At 45.6% G+C, this 15,483-nt stretch overlaps 3 protein-coding genes across 3 annotated transcripts; all 3 read left to right on the top strand.

Annotated features, from left to right (window-relative positions):
• Window positions 1-1,227: 1,227 nt before the first annotated feature.
• On the top strand, window positions 1,228-2,547 carry BCR41DRAFT_293744 (beta-trefoil DNA-binding domain-containing protein; the record flags this gene model as incomplete). Its single annotated transcript, XM_022020391.1, has 3 exons — window positions 1,228-1,800; window positions 2,071-2,229; window positions 2,404-2,547. Coding segments are annotated over 3 exons (876 nt in total), but the record flags the coding sequence as incomplete, so codon positions are not given.
• A 5,069-nt stretch (window positions 2,548-7,616) lies between these two features.
• BCR41DRAFT_345367 (hypothetical protein) lies at window positions 7,617-9,216 on the top strand. Its single transcript, XM_022022697.1, has 6 exons — window positions 7,617-7,853; window positions 7,954-8,071; window positions 8,204-8,245; window positions 8,365-8,494; window positions 8,595-8,666; window positions 8,740-9,216. The coding sequence occupies exons 1-6, from the start codon at window positions 7,756-7,758 to the stop codon at window positions 9,039-9,041; spliced, it is 762 nt and encodes a 253-aa protein (XP_021886146.1). The 5' UTR covers window positions 7,617-7,755; the 3' UTR covers window positions 9,042-9,216.
• A 154-nt stretch (window positions 9,217-9,370) lies between these two features.
• BCR41DRAFT_383271 (hypothetical protein) lies at window positions 9,371-14,953 on the top strand (the record flags this gene model as incomplete). Its single annotated transcript, XM_022027445.1, has 5 exons — window positions 9,371-11,783; window positions 11,883-11,965; window positions 12,055-12,124; window positions 12,230-13,726; window positions 14,627-14,953. The coding sequence occupies exons 1-5, from the start codon at window positions 9,861-9,863 to the stop codon at window positions 14,951-14,953; spliced, it is 3,900 nt and encodes a 1,299-aa protein (XP_021886147.1). The 5' UTR covers window positions 9,371-9,860.
• Between the last annotated feature and the right edge of the window lie 530 nt (window positions 14,954-15,483).

The following is a 15,483-nucleotide window of genomic DNA, read 5'->3' on the forward strand; positions in this document are numbered from 1 at the left end:
GTACGCAACACTAACAGAGACCACAATGATCATCTGTTGACGACCGATCACCACTCCAATACTCATGACCAGCAGCAATACCATGACCAGTACCGCCGCGATCCAACCTATGGTTATCTTAAGCACAATCCTCCTTCACCGCGTCTTTCCCCCCATTCTGAGCCTCGTCGGAGTTATGGCGATGACGTCAATAAACACCATTTGCCACCAATATTGGCACCTGAGGAACCCTTCTACCGTAAAGATCTTCCTGGTCGCCACATGCGTTATTTCCGCAATGTAACAAGCCAAGATCGTGAGGATAGAACCGGCTATTACTCCTCGGCACGTCATGTGGCTCCCAGTAACACCACTGGTAACCATGGTGATGGACCATCCATTGGTGTCGCGCTTGATCGTTTTGAGGCCCGACAGGCACAACAACGTCAAATGCAGCAACAGCAACAGCCACAGTATGATGACCATCGTCTGCCTTCGCTTTACACCGCCTTGCCTGAACAACGACCTGCACATAATGCATCCCATTCCTACAGTCCCTCAGACACGACCTCGAATGGGCGCTCAAGCCCCTCGCATACTGACTCTTCTCATCATCGTGCACAGTACCAACAGCACTCCCCTATGCACTCACCTGCTGAAAAGCCTCTATCCTACAACAGATCTCACCAGTATTCACATCAACACCAACAAAATGGCCATGGCCATGGCCATGGTTATCAACACCAGCAACCTATCCCTGCAAAGATCAAATCCACTCAGCCCCGTTCAATTGCTCCTGCCCCTGTCTCAATCTACAACTTTGACTCCCTGCAGCAACAACAACAACAACAACAACAGCATCAGCCACAACAGCCTTCAATTTCACCCCGTGCTGCTTCCAAGAGGCCAGATCGTCAAGCCTATGTCAAGATTGAGCCCAAGGAGCAGCCACCATACTATCATGCGCACATGTCTCAGCCCCAGCGAGCACCCACCCCCCCTGCTACGCAAGCCAAACGCAAGTGGGATCGTGAGCATTCTCCTGTTCGTCAGAGTGTCCGAAGCAACGTCCCCAAGGCCCAAGGCCCCGAGTCTGGTATGGAGCTCAACGATGGATCTTCTCAAGAGTTGCATTTGTTGTCACGTCGAAGCCAAATGACATCGCGACCAGTCCAAAAGATCGCCTCTGTTTCGGATGGCACTGCCTTTACCAAGAGGAATCATCCCAAGACGAAGATGCAGCGCTATCAGATGACAACTATTCGTTGCTGGCATGGTGCCATCGCTCAAAAGTCGTATGGCATTGAGAAGCGTTACCTTTGCCCACCCCCCATGGTTCATGTCTCTGCGGGTGTGAATGCGAAACAGATCCGTGCAGAACAGCCCCATGTGACCATGTCGGTCATTCATGAGAAGGTCACTGGTCCTCAAGGCGAAAACCTGATGGAGCAAGATTGCTCACTCGATGATAATCTCAAGTGCTCGTTCCGTAACCTTCATGTTACAGGTACTGGCTCAGACAGCTCAAAGCTATTCAAGCTGGGTCTGCAGGTTTACTTGAACAAACACTCAACCATGCCTACGGCCATCATGGACTCCAACCCGATCCCCATCATCTCCAAGCCCTCAAAGAAGACTGCCAAGGCTGGCAATGCTTCGTGCTTCATCCTGAACGGCATGAGTGTCTCATTGTTGAACCGTATCAATGCTCAGACAGTCCGCACAAAATACATGGCGGTCGATAACAATGCCATCTGCGCCAAGATTGGTTCTTGGTCTTCATTCACGATCAAAATGGTCAAGCCCCCACCAGCTCCCTCAGTCAAGCCTGTTCCTGCTAGCATGGGTGTCTTCAGAGCCCCAACACATTCCACCAAGTTTGTGCCCATTCGCATGAAGGGTGATTCTTCAGGCCAGGCACCCATGGCTTCTCCATCTGGGGCCACCAACACGATGAGATCTTTGTCCGCCCAGAGCCATGGCGACTCTTCTAACATGGCCATGTCCTCACCTGAGAACGCGTCATTCCAATTCCGTCACCCACAACAGCTGCAACAGCAAGAGCCCGTCTATGTCTTCTCAAACTCGGAGCCTGTTTTGTATGGTTCAGAGATCGTGTTGATCAATGATTTGACAGGCATTATGACCGATCGTTTGATCATCCGCAAGGTGGAGAACGGCAAGGTCTCGCGCTCGGGCTCAGGTCCTGTGAGTCAGATGCAGAAGATTGTACTTGAGCATCCTGACCGCGTTCATCATGAGGATGGCCGGGCCTATTACTTGAGTGCCTCCTCGATCGGCTCCCCCAAGATCGAGGGCAAGATCCCACTTCAGGCGGCCATGGACCGTAGCCCTTTGCTCGAGTATCGTACTTCGTCCAAGAAGGCCTCCATCATGGATATGACGGATGCCCAGGAGGATGAGGAGGATGAGATGATGAACGAGGATGAGGCAGAGTTTAACGGCCAGAACAACAGTATGCCTCGTCGTGTTGCCAGGAGCCAGGACAGTGTTGCCGTTGATGACTTTGTCTGCTGGACTATTGCCGGTATTGGTATGTATATATATATATATTATATTTGTATCATTTGTTTATTGAACCTTTTTTTATGATTCGTCTCTAGAGTTTCTGAACTAACACTCTTTTTTTCTTTTTAAATATTGCTAATTATTGTAGCTAAATTCGACTACACCTACTTTGGTCCTATCCCTGCATCTGTGGATACAGATGTGGATCCTTCCAAGGTCCCTACAGTCTTGTCTTGTCCTCGATACAACCCTCAGGCCAACACAATGACCATGCCGGTTAAGAATGTGTTTGAGAAGATCACAGCTGAGGAAGAGGCTCATCTTCAGAAACAGCAGGATGACCCATATGAGCGTCGATTGACATTATCCGAGTATGTGTACAAGCGTTGCGAGGACATTCGTCAGCCCATGAAAGATGAGGAAGGGCCAGTCCAGTTGTGGTTGGCACAACATGGTCCTATCCGCATGCGCCGCAGAGAGCTGAGGGATGTGATCGATGGGGAAGAACAGAATCGGCTTTATGCTGAAAATGGAGGGATCGATGCCTCTGCTGACGGTGGTGATGATGAAGAAGATGAGAGCGATATCAGCAGTGATAACGAGACTGGTGATGTTCGTAAAGAGGCAACCTCAGATTCTAGAACGATGGAGGATCAGCTGCCCAAGATCGCTACCAAGACATCTTCCAAGGACACAGCCCCTAATGGCTCACAACCATTGATCAATGCTGCGAATGGACGTTACTATGGTGGTAGCCATCTGCCAGCCTCCATGGACCCAGCATTGAAGAACAAAAAGCCTCGAAAGATGGTGAGAGGACCAATGGGTCTTGAAGCTGAGCTCCCATATGCATGCGAGGTCCGTGCAGCACATGACAACCATGGCAATGCCAAGGCCGAGCTTGATATCCTCTTGGTAGAGCGGGCTAGCGGCATTGCGTACCGTACAGGATACAAGGTCGTATATACTCGTGAGCGCGAATGCGCCGAGTGGAATGTGGAGGTAGTGGGATAAAGGAACCATTACACATCCGTCTCTCTCTCTCTCTCTCTCTCTCTCCTTCTTTCTCCTTCTCATTTCCCTTAATGATTTTTGTAGATTACTGTTTTTTTTTTTGTAACAACACTCTAATAGAAAAAAAAAAAAAAAAAAAAAAAAAAACTCCAGATAATAAATGAAATTGATTTTGTATCAGAATGAAGCGTAACATTTATTCACATTGATCAAAGTGGATTCTCAATAAGTATATACTTTTGTTCAAATTTGTTACAGCCACATGTAGACGAGCATTGGTCAACATGCTTACAGTGCACCCTCGGGTTTACTGACTACCAGGACAACAAGGGCAAGATTGCATGCGACAAAGTTGTGGTCCAAGCTGAGTCAATGCAAAGGCTTGACATGAAGTTCTATGGAGAGAATGTCATCTTGATCCTTGATGAGTTCAGTCCGCTCTGCGAATAAATGACCAGCATAATAATGGACGACATGCACGATGTAAACAATCAAGTTCTACGGGAGTTCATCAAGGGTGTATCCAGGGTGGTTTGCCTTGATGATACCGACCTCACCAATGATATATGTAGCTTGTGAAAGGTCTGTGCAATAATGTACGAGACAGAAGAATTGTTAAAGCTTAAAGTGTTAGACTTGTTGTGGGATGGCAAGCGTATCTGGATATCGAGCACACATTGCGCTGAAAATACTGAGGCATACATCAAACGCTCCAGGAAAAAAGGTTTCCATGGAATGTGCGTGACCAAGAATACGTCAGAAGCTGACAAGCGCGACATAATCAAGAGTATCCTGCCCGTGAGTTGATGAAAGCTAAATGGGCAAATTTGCCCGTTCTACGGTCCGAGGGAGGGGGGGGGGTAGTATGGTCGTCGTCCTTGCATCACATTGCTCCCCACTGTATTTTATCTGTATTTAAGTTTTGTCTTGTCTGTGGTTTTATTTTTTCTTCGTCAACTTCGTCAACTGGTTCTTTTTTAGATTTCTACAACAAAAAAAAAAAAAAAAAAAAAAGGCTTTCTTCTAAGGAAAGTCCATGGGTCGTGCCGCTTTCATTCCATCCAATGAAATCATGCCATCCTTGTACTTTTTCTCGAATTTTACTGGATCTATATCATGGCCTATTGCAATTTTGTCCCATTCATCTCATTTATTTCCTTCCTTCCTCCACAAAAACGAATCCTGAACCTGACCTTCAAGTCCATCAAGTTCACCAGTATGTACAGTTTAATTACAAAACATAAAATAAATAAAATAAAATAAATTTGGCATGGCCTTCGACCACCTAATTTTACTATTGTCAGAAACAGCCTAGGAGCCTGATATAGGGAGACTGTAAGAGAAGCTTGTTGACAACCCTGAGCTGGACGCCGTTGAGGTTAAAGAGTTGCGATTTGGTGCTTTTGCCGAGAGGAAAAAACGCCACTCAGGATATGTGACGTGAAAAGGATACTCCAATCAAGTTTATCGGAGCTTTGTTCTCAAGGACAACAATAGGGAAGATAAGATGATTGAATATATTTTCAAAAGACTTCACCACCTATACTAAGGACATCCTGGCGGTAGCAGTTGGGACGAAATATTGCCAATTTGACAACCCCACGGTGTTCTGCCATCTCCCTGCGCAGTCTACGTTTCGTCCGTCTCGAACAGAGCCTTGCACGAACAACGAGACGGCTCGGAGAGACCTAAGCGATCTACCATTAACGGTCATTAGGGTGACTTTGTCTCGTGGGATCGTGGCCTCTCGTCTTTGAATAGTTTTGACCGATCTTTGGCGGAGCAGTCTACACCTTCCGGCCTGAGTCCCGAGCCCCAAGGCTTTCCTAGACCTCAGACTTAGGACTTCTTGGTATAACTACATCTAAAATAGAATACGATGCCCCGACGACGATGCAATAGTACTCGCTGGAGGCATAGAAGGTCGCCCCAGAGAGTCCTGATGTCGCCACTAGCACTCTTTCAGTTAAGAAAAAGAAGCATGTCACTATAAGAGCAAAAGCCGAGCGGAAAGATCCGAAAAATATGAACAAGTTCGGCCTCGCCTGCGCCGTACGGTAGCAACATCCCATTGCGACCCTAAATATTAGGGCCCTTTTGGCTAATATGAAGGGGGCTTTGGAGGATGAAGAGTTGGTGAACGAGGCCTTAGCTTGGCTCCAACAAGCAGTTCGTACGACCGCAAGCATCAAAAGAGAGTGTCGTTTGCTTAGTGTCCAGTAGCGTCATTACTCTCAGTTGAAGTCAAGCGCACATGTACAGGGAAAGTAGCTGGGAAATTCACAAAAAGGTAATCTATCGAGACACATGTTCTTTTTTTTATTTCTATTTCTGTTTCTTGTTAATAAGGTTACCTAACGAATAGCCAATAGCTTAAACGTTTGAAGAACAAAGGGGCCTTTCCAGCGGATTGTGACATCGACGTAAAGTCTGCTCTTCTTGTAATTGGAAGCTTTGTGAATTTGGACAAGCTGAATAAAAACAATCGAAAGATAGCTTCTCTACCAAAAATGCAGTTGCCTTTTGTATCTTTTACGAAAGGTGAACTAATCAATATCTTCTGGAAGAACGAGAGACTGAAAATAGAGTTCAAGACTCGAATTGACAGTTCAGAACTATATAGCCTGAACGATATGCAGAACGCGTTCAGTAATTTGCAACCTATAGGATCCATCGTGACTACATTCATTTCGACTGATGGAAGACCGATCACTGCCGGCAAGGGGGCCACGAGAGCTAAAAGACAAGATCAGAATGATGTCCCTAGATGATGTTCACCAATCATAGACATTCGCCGAGCTAACTTTGATCCTAAGGGATACCGCGGATCTGAGTATGTCTTAACAGGTTTTATTCGAACAGATGGGCTCCGCGTTCAATTGTCGGCCTACAAACTTAAGGGATTACAGTGTGTGTGTCTGGTACAAGAGGTTGCCTGAGAATAAATTGCCCAATCACTTAACTTCCGTCCTTAGTGGTGTCAATCGATATTTGACGGAGATTCGGAATGTCGTCAAGTCTAAGGATGATGTTATATACCAAGCTTTGATGTGAATCACTAGATGTCAAAATTCTACTGCTCGACCTTGGACAAGCTCGTGTTATTGGAGCCAGCGTACTACTTCCTGTAGTTGACAAAAGTAAGGATGACAAGGGAGACGACCAGTCTTCCACAACCTGTCAGTGAAGCAAAAGACAGTATACCAGCCTATACTCAAGTTTCGACGTTGGCTAGAATATAGAAAGGACACCGCTCCTTCCACACAAAATCAATCCGCGATACTGGGGCTAGCCTACCAGCAGCCCGAGGAGATGGCTGCAATATCGATAGATACTATAAGGAGTTTAAGAAAGCAAAGGAGGCACTTTGCGAGTTCTACGATGGAGGCGAAAAATATGGTCAATGGGATGCTAAGAAAGCTCGTGACACGGAGTTTAAATCACCTACTGTCTGCTCAAATCAATCGGAACTATTAGAGAAAGGCGAGATGTTGCCAACGAGGTAGTTATTGGAGTAGGACTCGGTCAATTATCCCTTAGCATGAAGCTGTCTTCCCTCCATGGGACACTGCTTTTGTATGTCATGCAAAGGTAAACACTGTGTTGGCCCTTTTTAAATACATCAATACATTTAGATTAAATTGCACCAAACGGTTTTTTTTATAAAATGATACTGTAAAGGTTTGAAGTCTAGATTACATAGTCGTTGGTATCAATGAATATTATACTTCCAAGCAAGGTCCAGTTTGGTCGGTCAAGTGGGGATGCACAGGTTATATTGCAGGACTTGCAAAACATACAAGCACCGCGACGTCATGGGGGACACAACGTAGTCTGTGGCTACCTTCTCAACAAACAACGACCTCGATATCCCCCAGCTAGTGGGGGATATCTTGGATGGAATCGACCACGTCCGCATGCAAGCGAGCTACCACTATGACCGGACCTGTATATAATAAGCATTTACGTGTTGCACCTCTTTCTGCTGATGTAATTCAGCCAAGATTGTTTGTGCTGGACTCAATCGATTTGAGCTAAATTTGTACCCATCTACAACTGACCCCCTTTTAAAAGGGTCACGAACCCCAAGCCAACGACACTAAAATATACTTTTGCTGCCAGACCAACTCATTCACAAGTTCAATCTTCTCTTCCTTTTCATTTACCTGTCTTCATTTACTGGCTAATACTGATTGATTCGCTCATCAATTTTACCATAACTCAACCGCCAGCATGCGTACTGCCTTCTTCTTATCTCTTTTATTGGCCTCAGTCTATGAAGTATCAGCTGTGGAGAAGACCAGCCCGTTCCTAGCTTGGTCACCACAAGAGTAATGTCACCCTTACCCATTAAAAAACCAACGACTTGACGAACGCAGAACGTATAATTTAGGCCACTGACAGGATATGGCAAATATTTTCGTATCGTAGGTTTACTGTTACCAAGGATTTGAATACCCAAGTCATCTCTGTTCAGGATCTTCAAAGAGGCGTGCATGACCTTGTTGATTGTTCCCACAAAGTGATTCTAGTCGTTGATGAGCCCGGGGTAAGGGCACAATGGAGAATGCAACAGGCATTGGCGCGAGCAGTACATGACATATAGGCCAAAGTGTAAGGCATCAGTATCTCACCATTCAACAATGTGTCTGCTGTTTTTATATATGGCTCAATTTGATAGCTTCATTCTTCTGATTTGGGACGAGGACGGGACAGGTTAAAGGTACCACAGAATATAGCATCACACGGGATAAGTAGAGATAATGGCGTATTACTCTTTTTTACAGAACGTATACATTACTGATTCTTTTTTTTTTTTTTTTTTTTTTTTTTTGTCTTTAGAACCAAGTTCAGGAGGCCCCAAGTTCAGTCCAGATTCCGTTCATTGATGGCGCAATGGATCTTGAAAAGCTTGCGGAGAGTCTATCGCAGAAATGTCAAACATCGTTTGTTAACGCCAATGAAGCTGATGGTACGATGATTTATCTAACAATACGCAATTTGTAATCATTTTCGGGATCGCAACATCAGAGCATATCATTGAAAATATATACGTTGCCTACTATCAACAGATACCGTCAATACTCTCGAAGGCCCTTCCGTCATTTACAAGAGGCTTGACTCGGGTTCCGTGGTCGAAAATGGTATGTAGCAACAGTCCTGGTAAATTTTTACTTCAAGCTATGATATACTGATGTTTCATTCCAATGGTTGTAGATAAAAGCCTTGACAAGATCATCAGCCAAATTCGCAATAAATTTCAGGATAACTTTCTGGTTCTTTATTCGTCAAGCCAGACTAAAGAGTTCCCCATTAAGCACCGTTTGAGTGCGCGTCAGTTGCCAGGAGATCCAGCGTCCCAAAAACAGAGCGGTATCTTCCACAACTACACATTTTTTTCGCAAGGCATTTTCATGGGATTGCTGATCGTAGTAATCGTGATCCCCATTGTCTTCATTGGCGTCACATGGAACCTCAGCGTGCAACAGCCACAGCGCTTTGAGAAGAAGCAAAATTAGATAAAGCGATGTGCCATCTACTCTTGTTCTCCTTTCTTTTTGTCATAACCTGTTTCTAGATCCTATTTGAGTGGACAGGCCTAGCTTCCCGTATAGCACCGTACTGTTTCTACTTAAATATATATATCTAGACATCCATAGTCCTTTTATATTACTTTTAGGCATACAAATGAACTTTGATATATTTGCTATTTATCAGAATGGGGTCTTTTGCCATTTGTCCGTTGGCTATTTGGAAAAAAGAAAATCCAAGCCACATTCTTTGAAATGAATGTGTTCATTTTGTCGTTGGCGACATGTCACTTACATTTTCCATCATAAAGCGCTTCCTTTCTTTCATTCAACCTCGTTATCCTACAACTACTTAACGTGGATCTGGTGTACATGCACTTTTAGGCACGTCATTAGAATAGGTTACTTAATTTTTTTTTATATCACTTTTGGACGCGTCCTTCTTTTGCGACAACCCATTTTACTTTATAAAAATATCGCTTCAGGAACATCCCCTCACCACCTTGACTTAAGGAAATCTCACCTGTTAATAATACCTACCAGGACAAAAGACATCCATCCTTCGCCTAACCTACCTACAGTGCTTTGCATACCACTCAGTTCAGTTCTCAGCTTGGTCACAGAGTTTTCGTCATCCGAACAATCTCTGCTGCTTACTTGAATTCGGAAAGGTCATTAAAAGAGACCCATTGTTTAGTCCTCGCTGCCAGTGCTCTGTAGTCTAAGACGAAATAACATCGGAACAGAGAGGAAGGAAGGGTTGATTCCAGAGCAACCGCTATTCATTCCTGGAATTGACAATATACCATGCAGACAAACCCTCTGAGTTCGGCTGATCAAGCCTACTCATATAACTTCCAGGCCATGCCACAGTTCCAGCAACAGCTTCCGATGCAGACGATGCCTCAACAGCAGCAGCAGCAAATATCAATGCCAGCACAAATGCAAATGCAAATGCAAATGCAAATGCAGATGCAGATGCAGATGCAGCAACAACAGCAACAGCAGCAGCAGCAGCAGCAACAACAGCAACAGCAACAGCAGCAACAGCAACAGCAGCAGCAGCAACAACAACACCTTTTTCATCAACAAGCCCATCAACCACTTGGATTCGCACAGTCTCCAGGACCTGGCTTAATGAATAACTTTGCATCTCAACCCTTTCAAACACAGAATCAGCTTTATCAAGCTTTACAACATCGTCAGCCCCAATCTGGACAACCAAGTATTGGAGGCGCACCCAATACTATGTCAGGGTTAACCAATCCTCAACAGGTGGCAGGACTGAATCTTGTAGGCACGGGTTACAATCCGCAACCCCCACCGCCAATGACTAAAAAGGATATCTGGGCAGCACAACAAGCAGCTCTACAGGCACAACTAAATAAGAACAATCTCAATGCTGGAATGATTGGGGAAGGGACTCTGGATATCAATGCAAGAAAGGAGAAGTTACAGCAAATGTTTCAGCAGAATCAAAATTCAATTCCTTCTGGATCCGCTGCAGGGACTGCGATGTCAACAGGAGCGAAGGTCGCCATGGAAGGAGCACCGACTATGCTCACGTCAATAGGTGACGGCACACCATCAAGTATAGCGAGTGTAAGTGCAGGCACTACAGCTGTCAGTACATTGCCGTCTGTGATTGGTACACCTGCGAGCGCTGTGGGTGCCACCTCAAGCATTGCCACTCCGACCTCGACACCATTCACAATCGCCTCTGCTCCCTCTTCAACACCATCTCTACCAGTATCTGTTATAAACTCTCCCTTGACTGTGGCGGCTAGCTCGACAACTTCTGCGATGACAGCTGTTACAAATCCGGGAGGGTGGACTGGAGGGATTGATGTTACATCACCAACATTTAATCCGCTTACACAAGGCTTACAACCACCGGCAGCAGCCATACCTAGCGCACGGATTCAAAAGAAGCTCAGGCAACAACAGCTACAACAACAACAGCTACAACAACAACAGATGCAATCTCTACAACAGCCCCAAATATCAAACCAGACTCAGCCTCTCGCACATACCCAAGTACCTCATGTATCACAGCCTGGGAGTCAATTGCCTCAAGGTAATGGCATGATGGCGTTAAATATGCTCCGACAATTGCAGCAGCAGTTGCATCACACACAGCTCTTGATTAATCAACTGCAGCAAAAGCACTTTCAACAGCAACAGCAACAATTGCAGCTACTGATGCAACAAAGGGCGTCTTTGAAGAATATGTCTCCTCAACAGCAACAGATGGCACAAATGCAATTTCAACAGCAGCAACAACAACTCCAGCAGCAGCAGTTGCAACAACAACAGCAACTACAAATACAGCAAGGACACATCATGACTCAAATACATCAACAACAACAGTTATTGCAAAAACAACAACAACAACAACAACAACAACAGCAGCAGCAGCAGCACTATGAACCTCAACCTCAACCTCAACCTCAACCTCAACCTCCACAACCTCAACCACAGCTCCAACCACAGCCTCAACCACAACCACAGTCTCAGCCACAGTCTCAGCCTCAACCTCAGCCACAGCACCCACAATATGCTCCACAATCACACCATCCGCAAGCGCATTCAGTTAAATCAATGCTCAATAATGTATCTGGTGTCCTTTCAACAGAGATCCAGCAAGCGCCATCTAACGCGCCTTCTACCTTGGCTGTCGATCCTTCCACACCTGTCGAGTTGGATATCGACGAACAAGTAGTGCAGGCAGTAAGTATCGAAGGGGACGAGAGAGGTTTTGGCAATAGAAGCAGACTTCTCGATAACTTACATTCCTCTTCTCTATTAAATAAATTCTTTGGAAATAAGCTACTGGAGCTGAATAAAGCATTGATAGGCGTTTGCGTTGACTACCAAACACATCATCTAACAATGGACCCAGATTTTTTATTGTAAGTTAAAGTGTTTTTCCAGGTTGATTTACCTAGATTCAATCTTGTGCTGCAGTGATTAACCCTTTTCTTATTACATAACCAAATAGGTATCAAGCTCGGCTTCAAGCAACACTGTCGTATCTGGCCACCTGGTCGGGAGTTACAAAAGGAGGATCGGTAAGTAGAGTATGGCTATGCCCATTATCAGGCCAAATTTCGTTTCTTTTCTATGGCCCATACAGCATCTGACTCACTGTCCTCGTTTACTATGGGGGACTCTAGATGATGAAAACTGCACCACCAAAACCTGATCTCTCGCCACTTCCCCCTGCCCGCTTCCCCTCAGCTGTAAAAGCGATGACGCTGCTCCCAAGGGTTGCTGTAGCATTTGCTGCCGTACAGAAGAGATTAGCATTAGTCGAGCCTGAAGTAACTGAAGACAAGACCTCACCTGGACAGAAATTTGAGGCGCCTAATAGCACAGCCTCCACAGTGCCTACATCTCTATCCATCAATACAGCTAGCACCAACACTGCAGTAACATCGACGGTAACCCCTGCATCACCATCTCATTCTTCGACGCCTAAGATACTAGATACACCTATCTCCGCAACTACTTCCATAGCTAATCTGGCATCGCCTGTGACGCATGGAATGTTAGCTGTTAATGGGCAGAATATTAACATTCCTATGCAGCGACCTCTGCTACAAGCAATCTCACAGGAACAGCAGGCAGGATCGGAAGTGAATCATGCTCTACCTTCATCTCTGCATATTACACAATCTTCTCATCAAATGTCTACTCCAGGCGTTCCGGCAGCTTCAGTGGCTCTCAATAGCCCTGCAATTGTCACACCAGAGCCTTTAGGCCCTACACAGTCCCATGGAAGTACATTACAGACACCTCACGCTGTAATAGAACATCAACCAACGGGCCAAACCGCACCACAAGTGGTAAACTCTGCAGCAGTACATGGTAATAATTCTCTCCAAGGCAGTACTACATCTACTCCACAGCCATCAGACGGTGCAACGAATAACATGGTATCACCAACTGTGGAAGCGTTGTCTGATACCAAAGGCATTAAACTGTCAAGTGTATCAGCTCTAAATGATGTGGGGTCAGCCAAAAACAAGAACTCAGAGACAATATCAGCGCCGGCCACACCCACCGTCACTGGCCATAAAAACGATCTATCTGCTGTACAGACTAACCGGATTGTAGCTGGCAGTTTACCGAACAGTCCAGCCGTTGCAAATTTTCCTACACAACCCTCTTCTGCATCATTGTCTATTGATACTTCTGTTGCCTCAATGGCATCCCCTATTCATGTCCCTGGCACACCACATTCTACTCATCCGCCCCATATTCCTGGCATCAGGTCTGCGTCCATTACGGGTAGCAAGACCAGCTCCCCTCTTGTCAGGCACCAATCGTTACCACCAAAGACACCTGGATCAGCACCGTCACCGTTGTTACCTCAGCAAGCAGTATTGCAGTCGCTTCAGCAACAAGGTCAGCAACAAGGTCAACAGCAGGATTCAAATATTTCACGTACTGCTGCTTTGCCTGGTTCACCACTTAGAGCCGCCAGCCCATCCCCTTTCCAAGCTGTAGCAGTATCGAACTCTATGACAACAACACAGTCAAGACCGGGGCTTTTGGGACCCATGCAGTCTATGCAGACTATGCATCCTGGGATGACGATGTCAGGGCCTATGATGATTCAACAGCAGCGCCCACAGATGGTACCTCAGCAGGGATATCCTTTAGGTGGGGTACAGTCGAACGCTCAGCCTAATATGTCCATTAGCCAACCAATGAGCCAGCCGTTGATGTTGGGAACAAACCCGATGGGGCAGACAATGTCAATGGGGGTGCCGATGCAGGGTGTACAGGGGATGCAAGGAGGAATGCCGCTTTCGGGAAGACGAATGCTAGGCCCACATGGTGTTCAGATGCAACTTGGGCCTCATCAACAACAGCAGCTGAGCCAACTACAATTGCACATGATGCAACAGCAGCATTATCACCCCAGCCAACTTCAGCAGCAACTCCAACAACATCAACAACAACAACAACAACAACAACAACAACAACAACAACAGCAACAATGGCAGACACAACAGCTGATGCAGCAGCAGCAGCAGCAGCAGCAGCAACAGCAACAGCAACAGAGGCATAGCAGGCAGAATAGTCCCATGATGAGTCCTGGGCAGTCCAATCCTTCTTTGTTCAGTCCTCCGTCTACTGGAGCAAATCTCAACGGATTACATAGGGCACTGAATCATGGACAGAGTCCTGCAGGAACGGCGGACCAAGGAGGAGGTCAAGCGACATCCAATGGAGGGACCCAAAGTCGGCAAGGATCGCCAGCGATCAGTACAGCAGCTTCTCGATCAACGCCAGTTCAGTCACATGCTCAGTTAGGATCGCCGTTCTTGCTCCATACGCAAGCTCAGCAAGCGCAGACACCGCAGACGCCACAGACACCCACTACACCACAACAAGCACAGCAGCAGCAGCAGCAGCAGCAGCAGCAGCAGCAGCAGCAGCAGCAGCAGCAGCAGCAGCAGCAGCAGCAACATCATCATCAGTATCAATCCCCATCCTCAAACACAGCTACGATGCCAATGCTGAACAACAATGTGATGACAAACCATGGGCAAAATAATCAGGGTACGTCCAACGATTTGCCCATGACATCGCTTCCGGATGAGAGCGATTCATTTTTAGCGAATGATGGAGATGATAGAGAGGATGATCTGATAGGGATGGGCAGTATGGGTATGACAGGGCTAGAGATGGATACGACTATGGAGGGCCATTCTTATGGTAACCAGGAGTATAGTAGTCATGATGACCATCAACAGCAAGGAAACCAAGGACGGCTACTTGGTCACGATGATCATGGTTCAGGCGGTGATGGAGATGGTGGTCTGGGAAGCTTAGAGATGCAGGAAGAGGATGAAGATGATGTTATGAATGGGTTCTTGAACTTGTAGAATATAATATAATAGTATAACTTACAGAAGCTTTTTTTTTATTTTAATTCTGCTTGATTTAATAATTTTTTTTTTTAATTATTGAGACGGGATGTGGGCGTCTGTTTGGGGTAGAGCACAGCAGGGAGAGAGACAAAAGAAGCTACAAATAAAGAAAAAGCTTGGATGTGTATTTTTATTACAGCATCGCGCAGCAGGATGTTTGGGATTGATTGTATTAGAATTAATAAATAAATTGAATGATTAGTCTTTTTATATATACATATTTATATTTTGGTTCCTGTAGATCCATAATGAGGATTCATAAAACGAGCAAGACGTCTTGAAGAATTAAAGAAGTAAAATAAAGGGGGAGGAGTTGAACCATGTTGTGGAAATGCTTATCAACTTAAAAAGTCAAGAACAAGGAATAAAGATTTTTCGTTACTGCAGTTAATTTAAGCATTTGCTTGTGATCGGTTTGTTTTCAACGTTTCTTTTTTTTTTTTATCGATCTTTTGTTTGTTTTGGGCGTAAAGAGATAAAGGGTG

The sequence above is a fragment of the Lobosporangium transversale genome (genome assembly GCF_002105155.1).
Source record: "Lobosporangium transversale strain NRRL 3116 chromosome Unknown BCR41scaffold_2, whole genome shotgun sequence".
In the NCBI taxonomy this organism is placed as follows: Eukaryota; Fungi; Mortierellomycota; class Mortierellomycetes; order Mortierellales; family Mortierellaceae; genus Lobosporangium; species Lobosporangium transversale.